The sequence below is a fragment of the Microplitis demolitor genome, chromosome 4 (genome assembly GCF_026212275.2).
Source record: "Microplitis demolitor isolate Queensland-Clemson2020A chromosome 4, iyMicDemo2.1a, whole genome shotgun sequence".
Classification (NCBI taxonomy): domain Eukaryota; kingdom Metazoa; phylum Arthropoda; class Insecta; order Hymenoptera; family Braconidae; genus Microplitis; species Microplitis demolitor.
In genome coordinates, this window is record NC_068548.1 from 22,621,852 (window position 1) to 22,635,894 (window position 14,043).

A 14,043-nucleotide genomic window follows, 5' to 3' on the forward strand; every position below is an offset into this window, starting at 1 on the left:
ATGAACATATGAGTTTATGTAAAAATTAATTTATGGACAATCGAAAAAGTGGAAATTTGAATTTTAGGAAAAGTACAAAAATGGACATTCGTATAAATACCCATCTATAAAAATAAAATCTGTATTAATGGAAATTTGAATAAATTAAATTATATTTTAGTGGAATTAACTAAATGGACATTTATAAAAATGAACAAACCAGTTTTTAGTATTTACTATGTTAAAGACGATAATCAAATTTCCATCGTGGTCAGGAATTATTGAGTGTGTATTAAATATAAAGTATGTCGGAGGAACTGGGAGCTCGACTACCAAGACGTCTTTGCCAAAGGTTCTTGAAGAAAACTATAAAATTAAAAATAGATTATCAAATATCGAGCAGAGAGCTGTCAGGGCAACTGGAAATTCCACTACCGCCATTTTCTCCGAAGGTTTTGGCAAAAAGCGTTAGGATATAAAGTAATTTATTAAATATTACACGGAGAAGGTTTTAAATCTTTTCAAATTCCTTTTTTCAATCACGGCAGCATTCAAATGGCTTACAAGGCTACATGAAGTTTACAATGATATACTAGTCCCTACTACAGCTAATCTCGGTCCTGTAAGCTAATTATTGACAATTATTAATAATTATTTTGTATTATGAATTGAATACAAAAATTTTTCTTAGTTCATGAATTTTTTTCTAACCTCAGAAATTTTTTTTTTTATTCCAAGAAAATTTGTTCTTACCCCAATTACCGAATTGATGTCAATATAAAGACAAAGTGGGTCTTGAAAAATATAACTTTTTATTATTGTTGCCAGCAGACATTTTTTACGATGAAATTACAGCGCAAATAATAATAATAATAATAATAATAATAATAATAAATTATTTATAAATTACAGACTGATTACGTGAAGTCACGCTTAAATTTGCCGAATTAATGAAACAATAGAGTAATTAAAGTAAATAAATAAATGAATATTCAACGAATATTGATCCTAGGAATTAGTAGAATGGTCTAGATCTAGGTCCAGGTTTAGCATTTAATAAATTAATTTTTTTTATACTTCATTTACTTACTTTCTTAATTAACTCATTAAATTTAATTAAATTTTACTGTATTGGATAATTATTTATTGATAAAAGTAAATTAGCAATCTATAGTATGTGATATTAATGATTAATATTATGACTATCTTAAGATATAAATTTACATAAGACCTCTCTGAGAATTCTACTAGTGACAGAGTCGCATCTTCAAAATTTTTGTAGTTAAAAAAAAAAAAAAAAATAAGAAATTTTATTAACTTGTAAAGAATAAAATTTTTTTTTTAAACAATTTTTACCATAAATAAAGAATTAAGGACTTAACGCTAGAAAAAAAAATGGAACATTAGCCAACAAAATAAAAAAAAAATTTTAATAATATTAAATATTTATTTAATATGTATACATTTATTTATATGTACATATAATAAATCAAAATTAATAAACTATATCATTACTTGAATTTTTTATAAAATCGTCTAATTCTTTATCATCAAAACATGTTGCAATTTTTTCGCAACAATCATACGGTATATAATTGTAAAATAAATCAAACATTATTTTGCTACTTTTTTCTATCGAAGTGCTTCTTTTGATGGCAGTTTTCAAACGAAATTCAAACATGTCACAATAATCTTTCAAATCATCTGCATAATCTTTCAGACATAAACTCCGAAAATCTTTATGAAATGAAAGTCTCACTAATTCCGTCATTTTACAAGTCAATACATGCCATAAAGAAATTTTAGTATTTCCAATCGTTTTTTCTTTTGCATATCTGATTATTTTTTTAAAATATTCCGTAAGAGGTTCGATTCCGTTTAGAAAGAATGCTTCCTGGTAATTTAAAGAGGCTACTGCTGATAATAATTCTTCTTTTACTGGTAAACCAATCATGTGTTTACTAAAAATGTAGTTCGATAATAATACTTCCAAACTAAATGAATCTCGCAGAAGAGATGAAAAGTACGAAATATTACAATCATCAATTGGGGAGATACTTCTAGTCGTAAATTTTGTTGCCATAAGTGTTGGAACATCAATGTTCCGCCAATCGAAATTGGTTTTACCAAGTATATATCGAGCGGTGTCGAGCTGTGTATACTTACACGTGTAGTAAACAAGAGAATTATAAAATCCATTAGATAGAAATTTTGCATTGATGTCAGCTCCAGCAGCGTACAACAATTTTATTATACTCAATTTCTCATTACCAGAATAAAATTCTTCTACATTATTATACTTAGATTGATTATGGGCATTTACGAGCGTGTAAAACAATACTGGTTCACCATAAATATCTTTATCGTTGGGATTTTCACCTTTCTCCAAAAATGATTCAACCAACTCGGGATCATTTGCTTCAACAGCGTGCATCAATGATGTTTTATTTGACCTTGTCTTTAGATGAATATCAGCTCCATGCTCCAACAATAATGCTGTCATTTCTTTGTATTTTCGAGCAATCGAGCAGTGTAACAGCGTTAAATCCATATCCTTCCAAAAAATCAACTTGTTCCATTTATTATAAAAAAATGTATTGTCAAATCTTAGATTCACGTCTACGCCATGGTTCAAAAGCAACGCCGCTACTACAACATTGTTCTTAAATACCGCGATGTGGATTGGATGGTGAACACCGGCGGCTTTTGGAGTAACGCTTGCTCCATAGTTCAATAGAACTCTCACACACTTAATTTTATTATTTAAACATGCAAGATGTAGCGGAGTGTATCCATTTTTCATTGGTCCATTTAATTCAGGATCAAGACGTGCTCCATTATTAATAAGAAGTTCGATGATCTCGGGATGTCCATACCACGCTGCCACGTGGAGTGGAGAACTGCCTTTCTGTCCTGAACTATTAACATCTGCCCCTTGGCGAATCCGTTGTTTAAGCAGTTCAATATCACCAACTCGGGCGGCATATGTAAGTAATCCTCTCTCTAAACAATTACTTTTGGGAAGTAGTTTATCTCCGTTATTTTTCAGCGATTTGACTATTTTTCGTAGTTCCATCTCGACTATTGGCCATGGATAATTACTTCTACTTGAGACCACCGAAACTTCTGATTCATTTAAAATTTTTATTAAATCGCGATTCTTATCATCATCATCATCTTGAACTTTATTACGTGAAAAAATATCATTGATTGCAGCACTCAACATATTTTTAATAATGAGTTTTATACAATAGACGATATACGCACAGGTTTAATTTTTCACTAGTACAAACACGTGGTCTTTACTTGGAGAAAATATGTTCTACTGTAGTTTGAGATTAAGGAAGGTCAGTCTCTTGCATATAGTTAAGTTATTTCCGCCCCCGAAATTTTCATCCCCACTCTCATAAAAAATAACCCTTTCTTGGCTCGGAGTATCGGTGAGTCTAAGTGTGAGTCATGCGGGGATATGTAGAGCCAATTATAGTCTCTTGTAAGGCTGTATGAGTGAAAGTTTAGTTGTGGTAGCTAGTGTAGACAAGCGCCCCCTTCAACTATTTTCGGGCCCTTCTCTAGTATGGAGGGTAGAGGTACCTCTACTCATACTCTCTAGAAAACAGACTATAGCTCTCTCATTTTAAGAATAGAACGAATGATTCATATTAAGAGTAAGGATTCAAGGTCGACCAGAGAAGGGTTACATAGGCTACATTTCAATTTTCTTTATTTTAGTGGCACGTAGCGTGGCCCAATAGGGGCGAGAGCCAAAAAGGAGAAAAATTTTTAATATTACAAAATTAATTATTAAATTCCATTTGAAATTTATATATTAAATAATTAATTAACAAGTAGTTATTAAAAAAAATTTTTTTTTTAAACTCAATTTTAAAAAACTAAACATTTTATCCTCAATAAAATATTGTCACAATGCCATACCTAAATGAAAATTTATTATACAAAGATAATACATTTATAATGTAATACTGAATTTATTTAAAAAATATTTTATACATTTGTGCATAAAAAAAAAAATTAAGACTAAATATTTTAAATAATGATCCAATGTCTTAAATAAATTTGAGTAAGTGCAGGTTAATTTCAATTATGCCCATGGATTTTTTCATGGTCTCTTAGATGGTGTCGATGTTTGAATTTTTTCTTGCAGCTGGAGCATTGAAATCTTGGACCGACCCCGCACTCGAGTCTCAGATGCCTCATCAGAGTGCACTTGTGCGAGTAACTTCGGGTGCATTTAGGACACGAGTAAAGTCCGTAAACAGATGACGTGGGCTCGTTGATTCCTGGTACCAGGCCCCAAGCTGTAACAAAAAAATAAACTCTCTTTTTGTGAACTAACCGTTTGATTTTTCAAGCCCGATAATCCAGCTTATATTTATTATTTAATTAAATGGTGACAGTCAATTTAAAAGCGTAATTAGCAAAAAAAAAATAAATAGTGATGCAGTTCTAGTCACTAGTGATTTACTTGAGATCATGCGAGCAGATAAATTAACTCAATAAGAGTTACGTCTTTATAATATTTATTCAAAAATTATACAGGACATCTTTGTTTTATTTTTTGAGTTTTTTTTTGTTTCATTATACGGTTTAACAATTTATTAAATTTATAATTAATAATATTTAATATAAACTCTGTCTATCATATCAGACTATTTGTTTCTCTATAATTATTGTCCATTAAATTAAATTTAATACTTTCCTACGTTCGTTTGTTCATTTTCGGTTCAATAGCAATCATTTTTAATTCCTAAATAAATTTTTTATATTTAGAAATTATTGCCCTGAATAAAAATATATGGCACTACAATATAATCTAATATTGTAAATTAAGTCTTACCGAAGATTATTACAGACCATTAAATACAAAAGTAACGTAATATAAACTATAATAGAGGTATGTAACAATAGATTGGAAGATTGGTACAGATTTTAGGACGTTAATGCTTTTGGTGCGTGCGCATGTGGAGCAGAAGATTATGCTTGTGTTTAGATTTTTTATGGCACAGGGGACACTCGAACTGCGGCTCGACCCCGCACTCGAATTTAATGTGCCGGTTTAGTGAGTGAAGTCGCGAGTAATTGTTGCCGCATTTCGGACAGAAGTAACTCGAAGGAGAACTCGATTTGCCGGCCAAGTCTGACGAATTTTCCAGAGGCTGCTCCATAGACAGATGATCCATTAGCGAAAGCTGATCCGCTGGAGCAATATGAGTTCCGGTGATTTTCTGCTCAGCTACCAGACGGAGATATAGACTCTGGTATTGATAGTACCACTCGATTGCCATTTCCGGTGACTGGCCAAGCTCTAAGAAAGTCAACAAACAAAAAAATATTCTCGCGTCAATTACAACTGTTATTATTATTCTTCTTCAACAATTCCTGGATGAGACAAGACAAATACACATATACCATTCACCAGGAAGCACGAATAACTAAAAACAACAACAGGATAATACTCAACACTTAATTTTTCATTCTTTTTTATTAACTGTATAAATTTATCAAATAAAAAATAAAAAGTTATCTTCATCGTCTGAGCTTTTTAATTATACAGTTTAATTTGAGATGTTCTTGCAATTCGAATCTCCATCCAAAATCACCACCGCAGTATTTACAGACATAACGCTCAATCTTCAACCAATCCCCTGAAATCAAAACACAATAATTACAAGTGGGTAAATCTATTCATAGTCATTCTTTCAATTAATTAATTTGGCCCACATATATATGTATCCATTTACATTAACTTTTGAATCTACAGTATTTTTGGAACTTACTCAACGAATTATTACAATATGGCAAAATTATTTGAAAATTTCGACTCGAGAACAAATGCAATATATTGATTTCTATAAAAAACAAAAATAGGCAGGTCAAATACTAGAGACTGAAGTGTAAAAGATCTCTGGAGAGGCTGTAAACTGCAACCTACTACTAATAATAATAAACCTCAATCATCGATTCATTTATTTCATATTTTATTCTTGTGAAAATATATAAATTACACAATGCAATTCTTACAGACTACATATATTTTTTAAAATTTCTTGTTCCACAGTTTCTTACCATCGATCTAAGATCTATTACACACCATAAATCTATTGCACACATTAAAATAACTAACATATATTCGTGACCTTGATAAAAATTAAACATTTATAAGTTTCAACCCAGTGATTGTCTTTAATATATATATTTATATATATAATTATCAATAATATAAAACAAACCATAAAGTTTCGTATTTTATTTATAATCAATAACAACTTTAAATGCATCTCTAATATTTAAATACTTTTAAAATAAATCCATATATATTTTATTTAATTAAGTAATAATAATTGTATTAATTGATCATATGCAAATTATATATCATATATATGTACAGTCAGACCTCATTATAAGACTACGCGTTAATGTTCTCCCACCAACAACTCAATCAAAATTTCGCGCCTAAACCTCGCGATAAGACTAACAAACGATTTAAAATCGATTAAGAGAAAAAGACAAATTCTATTTGTTTATAAATATATATAAAATATATTGACTGTATAATAAAACAGTTGAACAAAATACATAAATAAAACACAAAACGGCGATAGTCTTATAGCGAGGTCCGACTGTATGTAAAATTAATATTTATATATTATCAGACGTATCATGTTTCTGTATACGTTTAAGGCATTGTTTCATGTGCAATTCAAGCTGGTAGTTTTTGTAAAACTTTTCCTCGCAGATGATGCACTGAAGTGTCGGTTCGACGACGCATTTTTTTTTGTGACGTCTTAGAGAGCTTTTGCGAGCGTATCTTCGTCCACAAGAAGCGCACACGAATGTCGTGTTGAATCTGGTTCGCGGTAGGATTTGTTTTTGGCCCTCAGCTTCTGGGTCAGGATTTGCTGAAAGTTCTTCCTCTGGATTACTCGCGTTGTCTTCGCTCTTTACGCACCAGCTCCATACCCGTTCGATTTTAAAGGCTGCAAGCACAACAAAAAAAAATGTTAGCGCCTAGAAATTTTAAAATTATTTATTTTTTAACACGAAATTAATTTTAATTACAATTAATGGGTTAGTAAAAAAAAATGATTTAAAATTAGCGGTAATTAAATAAATTTTATGTACAAAAGAGAATTTTAAAAGTGAGTAAATAAATACGAGTGTTTATTTATTTATTTTATTTTTATTTAACGACAGACGGATTATTTAAATATTTTTTAAAATTTTATTTATCGTAATTATCTGCAAAAATTTAATTGATGTCTCAGCAAAACGTCTTTGCGGCTAAACTGTTTTTTGCATTTGTCGCACTCGACGGTATTTTTTTTAAATCCGCAGTGTGACTTTTGGTGGCGATGAAGATTCGACATGCTGGCAAACAATTGGTGGCAATTCAGACAAACGAAAGTTGGTTTGTTGTCGATATTTCGAAATCCCGTAAATCCAAGCGACCGTAGTTTAGTCCTCGTCGTTCTAGTCCACGGGTATCCATGCACTGAAAATATAAATGGTCTTGTTAATAAAATAATATTATTATTATCTAATAATTAGCAGTAATAAATTATAATTAAATAGTCCATGCATTTATATACATATATATTTATTACTAATAAATTATAAGTTTGTCATAAAATATTTATTAATGTATTAATTACATTCGTAACAAAAAAAACATATTTGTAAACTTAGTTTCCTTAAAAAAAATTAATTTTTAGTTTTTTCTAGAATTAATTGTTTTTTAAATTTAAATAAAAGTGGTAATTTAATTTGGATATTTAATAATAAATATGAGGTGCAATAATGACCAGCATTAGCTGCGTGAGTTAAGGCGCTGGCTTTAACGCGAAAGGTCTAGGGTTCGAGACCAAGACGTGGCGTTAATTTTAAAATCAATAAAGTCATAGAATAGAAATCTAATATTATGATTTGTAGAACAATTTGAAATTTTTGGGGAAATTAGACAAGAATTAAAGGCAACTTTTGATTGATTTTTTTTTTTTTTATAACTCAGTCGTCATTTGTTTCGACCAAAGGAATGATACCGAGGCTGATTAACTTTCTTTCACAATTTTGTACATGAGCAGTAAGAACAAATTTGTGTCTGAATCGTCTGTTACAAATGTGACATTTCTCAGATGGATCGACGCCACACTCGAGACGTCTGTGCCGTCTCAGTGATGTCGCAGCGATATAAGATTTGCCACATTTTGTACAGACATATTTTCCATCACGATCTCGCACTTCTTTTGATTCATTAACCGAAGTTTTGTACGCGACACCAAGAAGATTTTGTGGATAATTATCTTCCGCGTCTGAGGACGACTGCGATACCGCCAAAAATTCCTTGATATCTGAAACAAAATATTTAAATAATCAGTCAGTTTATTATTACACACATTACTTACTATTGTTATAATTATCATCATTATTTATTGTAATTATTGTTACAATTAATTATAAATAATTAAAATAATACACGAGTTTTTCAGGCGCGTGCTCAAGTAATCAGTAGCCAAGTGAGACCATGAGTCACAAAGAAGAATAGCAGAGAAATAAATAAATTTATTGTCGTAATTTTAAAAAAATTAACAAGTGATTTAATAGTTTATATATTTAATTAAACATCACCCAGCTCTAAACAATTAACAGTGCGAATTTTAAATAATTTTACATCGTGAGAGTACAGGAAATAAGTATACTATAGTAGAAAAAAATAATAACATCAATTATATTTATAATAAATATTAAATAAAAACAATTTTATCTCTCTAGATTTCTCTCGCAAGACCTCAAGTGTCTCACGAGTTTGAATTTGTGCGCGAACTTCCGGCCGCAGTTCGCGCAAGTGTTCCTCGGTTCGACCCCACACTCGTGATGCTTGTGCCGCGACAATGAACGCTGTGCTTTGTAACACTTTCCGCATCTTAGGCAAATAAATCTTCTTTCTGGTTCTTCTATTTTAAAGTTTACTACTTTGTAATCTCTGTCATCCTCATTTTCTGATTGTCGGCCATAAGTTTCTTGTTCGTACGGATCTTCTGTCTTCCAAATCGATTCTTTAACAAAAATATTTTTTTTTCTTTTTAATTACAATTTAAAAAATTATTTTTTGCCGCGAAAAAATTTTACTCCTAAGAAATTTTTACGTATAAATAAAAAACGAAAATTTTCTTGGGGAGATAAATTTTTTTGCCAAGAAAAAAAAAACAAATTTTTTAAAATTTTTCTTGATGATAAAAATGAAATTTGAAAAAAAAATTATTACCGCATTTAAATCTTTGGTGTTTTCTAAATGATTTTTCCCGCTGGTATTGTTTTCCACAGCGTGAACATTTGAAAGAACTCGGTTTGTTGTCATAAGAGTTGAGCGCCTCGACTTTTCTCACCACCAACCGCGGTACTGTAATTTTAAAAAATTTATTTGCATTGTTAGTAATTAAATCACTCAGCAATTAATTAATTATTCGAGACAGAAGAGTAAATGGAGATTTTTAAATTTAATGGGTTACCACAATCACAAATAATTTTTATAAAAGTAATTAACTATTTACAGTAACAACTACATACTTAATACGTAATTTCAAATATATTTAAAAATCCTTTTGCGAAATTATTTTATTTTGTCTTCACTCCACCTGAAAAATAATTTCTTGATTAATAAAATGTTTTTTTTTCAATTTAAAAAAATTCAATTTTTATAATAATAGATAAACAGAATTTTTTTTTTAAATTTTATTTTCAAATTTTAATTAATACAAAAAATGATAAAATAAAATTAAAGAAAATTGATTTTATTACAAATATTATTATAATTATTTAAAAAATTATGAGAAAATTGTGCGCAACAAATTAATTCAAAGTGAAAAAAAAATTAAATTTCAATTTTAAAATTAAAAATTTTGATTTAAAAATTAGACTAAATTTGAATTTAAAAAAAAAATCATTGTTATTTATTAGATTCTATTGGATGACCATGAACACTCCACATGTGACGTTGACAATTATGACGTTGCTTGAAAACTTTTTTACAGTAATCGCAAGTAAACTTTGGACCTTTACCGCAGCCTTCGCGTACGTGTTTATTAAGAGATCTCAGAGTAACGCAATCTCTCCCGCACTCCCGGCAAAAATATTTTGAATTCAAATTCATCTGAGAGTTATCGTAACCCGGGTTGATATTTACGAGCTTGTGATCTAGCATAGGCACTGCGAGATTTTGATCTTGTGGATTTATCGAGGCACTTATATTCTGAAGATTTGACAGCAATGTGTCTACGGAAGCTATCGAGGCAGTGTCCGATGCATTCGAGTCATCTGAGTGGGTATCGAGTTTCTCAGATTTAACGTCTGGAATTGACAAGGGATCTTGAAGCTTCGTTAAAACTGCAACTCTTATTCTCGGTTTTTTTTCTGAAATCAAATATTATATTATTGTTTAATTTAATTATTTTAAATTTTGTTCCCTATTCCGTGAGTTGGTGTCATGCATTTGAAAACAAAAAATTACTAAGCAAGAAAATATTAAAAAAGTGAAAAGAAAAAAAAATCAAGAAATGAAAAGAAAATTTTATTTTCATAAAAATTATTTATTAAATTCATTGGTTTTAAAAATCTATAGTCAATAATATTTGGAATTATAAAATCATTGGTAATACTGTAATAATATGGCTTATGGCTTATTCACGGATTGAAATTTATGGTAACAATTACAATATATTATGGGAATGTTTCCTATATCATATGGTAACAGATTTTTTTTAAAATGTCGATTAGAGGAATGGCAACTGTATAAATTATGGTAACTATCAGTATCTATATGGGTTTTATTCCTATATGATGTCAGAATAGTTCTTATAAAATGATGGTAATAATTAGAATGTCATTATGGTAATTATTACTATGCTACGATTGTAATTTTTTACCATACTACTATCGTAATTATTACCATAACTATAGTAATTATTACTATAACTTTATAGTAATTATTACCATTCTACTATGGTAACTATTACCACACTGCCATGATAATTATTACCATGCTACTATTGTGATTTTTTACCATACTACTATAGTAATTATTACTATAACTTTACGATAATTATTACAATAAATTAATAGTAATTATTACTATAACTTTACGGTTATTATTACAATAAATTAATAGTAATTATTACTATAACTTTATAGTAATTATTACCATACTACTATGGTAACTATTACCACACTGCCATGATAATTATTACCATGCTACTATTGTGATTTTTTACCATACTATTATAGTAATTATTACTATAACTTTACGGTAATTATTACAATAAATTAATATTAATTATTACTATAACTTTATAGTAATTATTACCATACTACTATGGTAACTATTACCACACTGCCATGATAATTATTACCATGCTACTATTGTGATTTTTTACCATACTACTATAGTAATTATTACTATAACTTTACGGTAATTATTACAGTAAATTAATAGTAATTATTACTATAACTTCATAGTAACTATTACCACACTCATGGTAGTTATTACTACATTGTAATGGTAATTATTATCATACAGTATAGGAACTTTTGTCATAGTCAAAAATTTTTTCCCATAGATATGAACATTTTTTCCATATTTTGCTTGTGGTAATTAATTAATTTTCTATGGTAATTATTACCATAACGTTATGGGTTGACATTTTATAGACGTACTAGGAACGGTTACCATAATTTTCTCTCCATGTTGTTTGATTAACTCTGTAGTTTAAATAATTACATGATTTGACTATAAGTTGCATTTTTTTGGTATAAAATTATAAATATTTCAGTATAAATTTATATATATATATATATATATATATATATATATATATATATAAATATATAATATAGTTTTAAAAAGAGGTATGAAGACGTCTAAGAACAGTTCTTAGGATGATGAACGGTCGCATTGTGACGGTGGAAGTTTGCTTTCTGCTTGAAGCCCTTCTTGCAGATGTGACAGATGTACTGTGGGGCCTTTCCGCACTCGTCGAGAAGATGTCGACGAAGACTGCCCTTGTTAAGATAAGACCTACCGCATTTGTAGCAGGGATAAGGTTTTTCTGAAGTGAATCTGTTGGCATGCAGACCCGCGAAGGTTAACTTCAGCAACATGGGCAACGACTCTGAAATTTCGATAATTTGCATTGTTATAAAGTTCAAAATTTGAGTGACACTAGAATAGCGCGAATTTCAAATGTAATTGATATCACACGACATATTGCGGTCAAGTGTAATGGAACATCATCAAATCGCATTCTATTGTCTTGTCAACAAATCACAGGACTAAAAAATCATGCGGACATCACGAAATATCTTACGACAAAATCATGCATCGGCTATTAAATATCATGCATTTATTTTATAAATGATAATTACTTTTTTTTTTGCAAATAAAACTTACTGTAAAATATTAGTGGCCATAAAATTCACCCATTTTTTTACTGAGAAAAAATTTAATGACTGAAAAACTAAAGAAAAATATTGAAAATTTTTCAATTTTAGTTCTAAAAAAATCGTGTCCAAAATTTAAAAAATATTTTGGCGCTGAAAATCAAAAATACTATTGTCATTTTGTAAAATTTAATCGTCACTACTCTTTTTTGTCTAAAATTATTTCTCATCTCCAATATATGCATGATTTTTTTTTCGTATGATAATTTTTTAAAACTAGTCATGTGATTTCTTGACAAATTAAAAAATGGCGGCAGAGAAATCCTCAATAGCTTCATAGATCTCCGATGTTAAATTTTCAAGCAAATTCATCCATTTATTATAAATAAGTTAATTATTTTTTCTATATCAGTAGCGAAAGTTTAAATTACTGCATGTTTAAAGGGGAGAAAGTCGTTCTTTTCTTTTATTAGAAAAAACAAATTATAAAAATTAGCGCATGCGCAATTTTTCCTGCAAACAGAGGCAGAAATTTAAACTTTCAAATGTAGGTCTGGTGAAAAATCGTATATACTATAGAGGGAAGCAGGTCTTTGGCTCGGGTAGGCGATTATACACGGGTCCAAATGTCCTACTTTCCTCTCTAGGTGTGTAATATACTATTTTGTTAATAACAGAGAAACAATTGACAATTTGTACAAAGATAGACATTGGACTTTGCATTGATATTAATTCCTGTCGCTACAATAAAATGCACATGGCCTTTTTTTAAGAAACCTGATTTGTTAAAAGCAGCACAAAAATATATACACAACTAACATAACAATTTACATTTAAATAAATATATATGAAAAGCGACAGGCGCGCTTGCAGAAAAAAAATAATTTCCCGAAGTTTTTAAAATAGAAATTGACAAAAGCGAATGACTTCAGATATAAATGTATATAAAATGGATACTAAAATAATATATTAAAATATGTCGGTATATTTACAATAATTTATTTGTAATTACCAAGTTTTACTATTGAATACAGATTTATATGACATTGAATCAGTAAAAAAATCTTATCAGATCTTCAAATGATGAATTTTTATCTTCCGAGTTGCAATGTCTTCTAAAATAAAAAATTAATTGATTAATAAAGTATTCAAATACTTGAATTAATTACTTACCTGGTAATTAAAAATAAAAAAAAGTACCAACGAGTTTTATAAAAAAAAAATGAACTTTGTAAATGTTTATTGTAAAAAAATGATATTTTACAAATTTGAAACTAGTGAGTGGGAAAAACAGTTGGTATTAAATATAAAAAAAAATTGATCAATTTTACAGTTTACTCAGAAGTTGAAATTGTAAATTTAAATGATTATTTAATTTAACTGCGATCGGGCGGATACTCGCAGCGAGTTTGGGTATGGAGTAACCAAATGTTAACTCTTTTAGTAGCGTAATTACATTTATCGCAAATAAATTCTTTTCCGCACTCGTTTTTCTGGTGGCACTCTAGAGTAAAACGATATTTGTAACGTCTGCCGCAACTGCAGGCAAATCGGGCGGGTCGAGGTTTGTCTTCTGAAACATAAATATTTTTTTTATTAGTGAAGAGAATTTTT

The 14,043-nt window shown here is 29.3% G+C and overlaps 2 protein-coding genes across 2 annotated transcripts; both read right to left on the reverse strand.

Moving 5' to 3' along the window:
• Positions 1 to 271: 271 nt before the first annotated feature.
• On the reverse strand, positions 272 to 3,055 carry LOC103577488 (putative ankyrin repeat protein RF_0381). Its single transcript, XM_053737950.1, has 2 exons — positions 2,146 to 3,055; positions 272 to 345 (listed from the first exon to the last, which is right to left on the reverse strand). The coding sequence occupies exons 1-2, from the start codon at positions 3,053 to 3,055 to the stop codon at positions 272 to 274; spliced, it is 984 nt and encodes a 327-aa protein (XP_053593925.1).
• A 3,584-nt stretch (positions 3,056 to 6,639) lies between these two features.
• Positions 6,640 to 8,423, reverse strand: LOC106694124 (zinc finger protein 652). The gene is made up of 3 exons (XM_053737951.1): positions 8,399 to 8,423; positions 8,074 to 8,348; positions 6,640 to 7,008 (listed from the first exon to the last, which is right to left on the reverse strand). Exons 1-3 carry the CDS (start codon positions 8,421 to 8,423, stop codon positions 6,640 to 6,642), a joined length of 669 nt encoding a protein of 222 aa, XP_053593926.1.
• Positions 8,424 to 14,043: the final 5,620 nt, after the last annotated feature.

Coding starts and splice junctions, on each gene's coding strand:
- LOC103577488 (XM_053737950.1), bottom strand. CDS start 3,055: ATGGAACTACGAAAAATAGTCAAATCGCTGAAAAATAACGGAGATAAA. Junction 346..2,145: donor TTCTCTTGTTTACTACACGT/GTAAGTATACAC, acceptor TTAATTTTATAG/TTTTCTTCAAGAACCTTTGG.
- LOC106694124 (XM_053737951.1), bottom strand. CDS start 8,423: ATGATGATAATTATAACAATAGTAA. Junction 8,349..8,398: donor GATAATTATAACAATAGTAA/GTAATGTGTGTA, acceptor ATTTTGTTTCAG/ATATCAAGGAATTTTTGGCG. Junction 7,009..8,073: donor AATTTGTTCTTACTGCTCAT/GTACAAAATTGT, acceptor TAAAATTTCTAG/GCGCTAACATTTTTTTTTGT.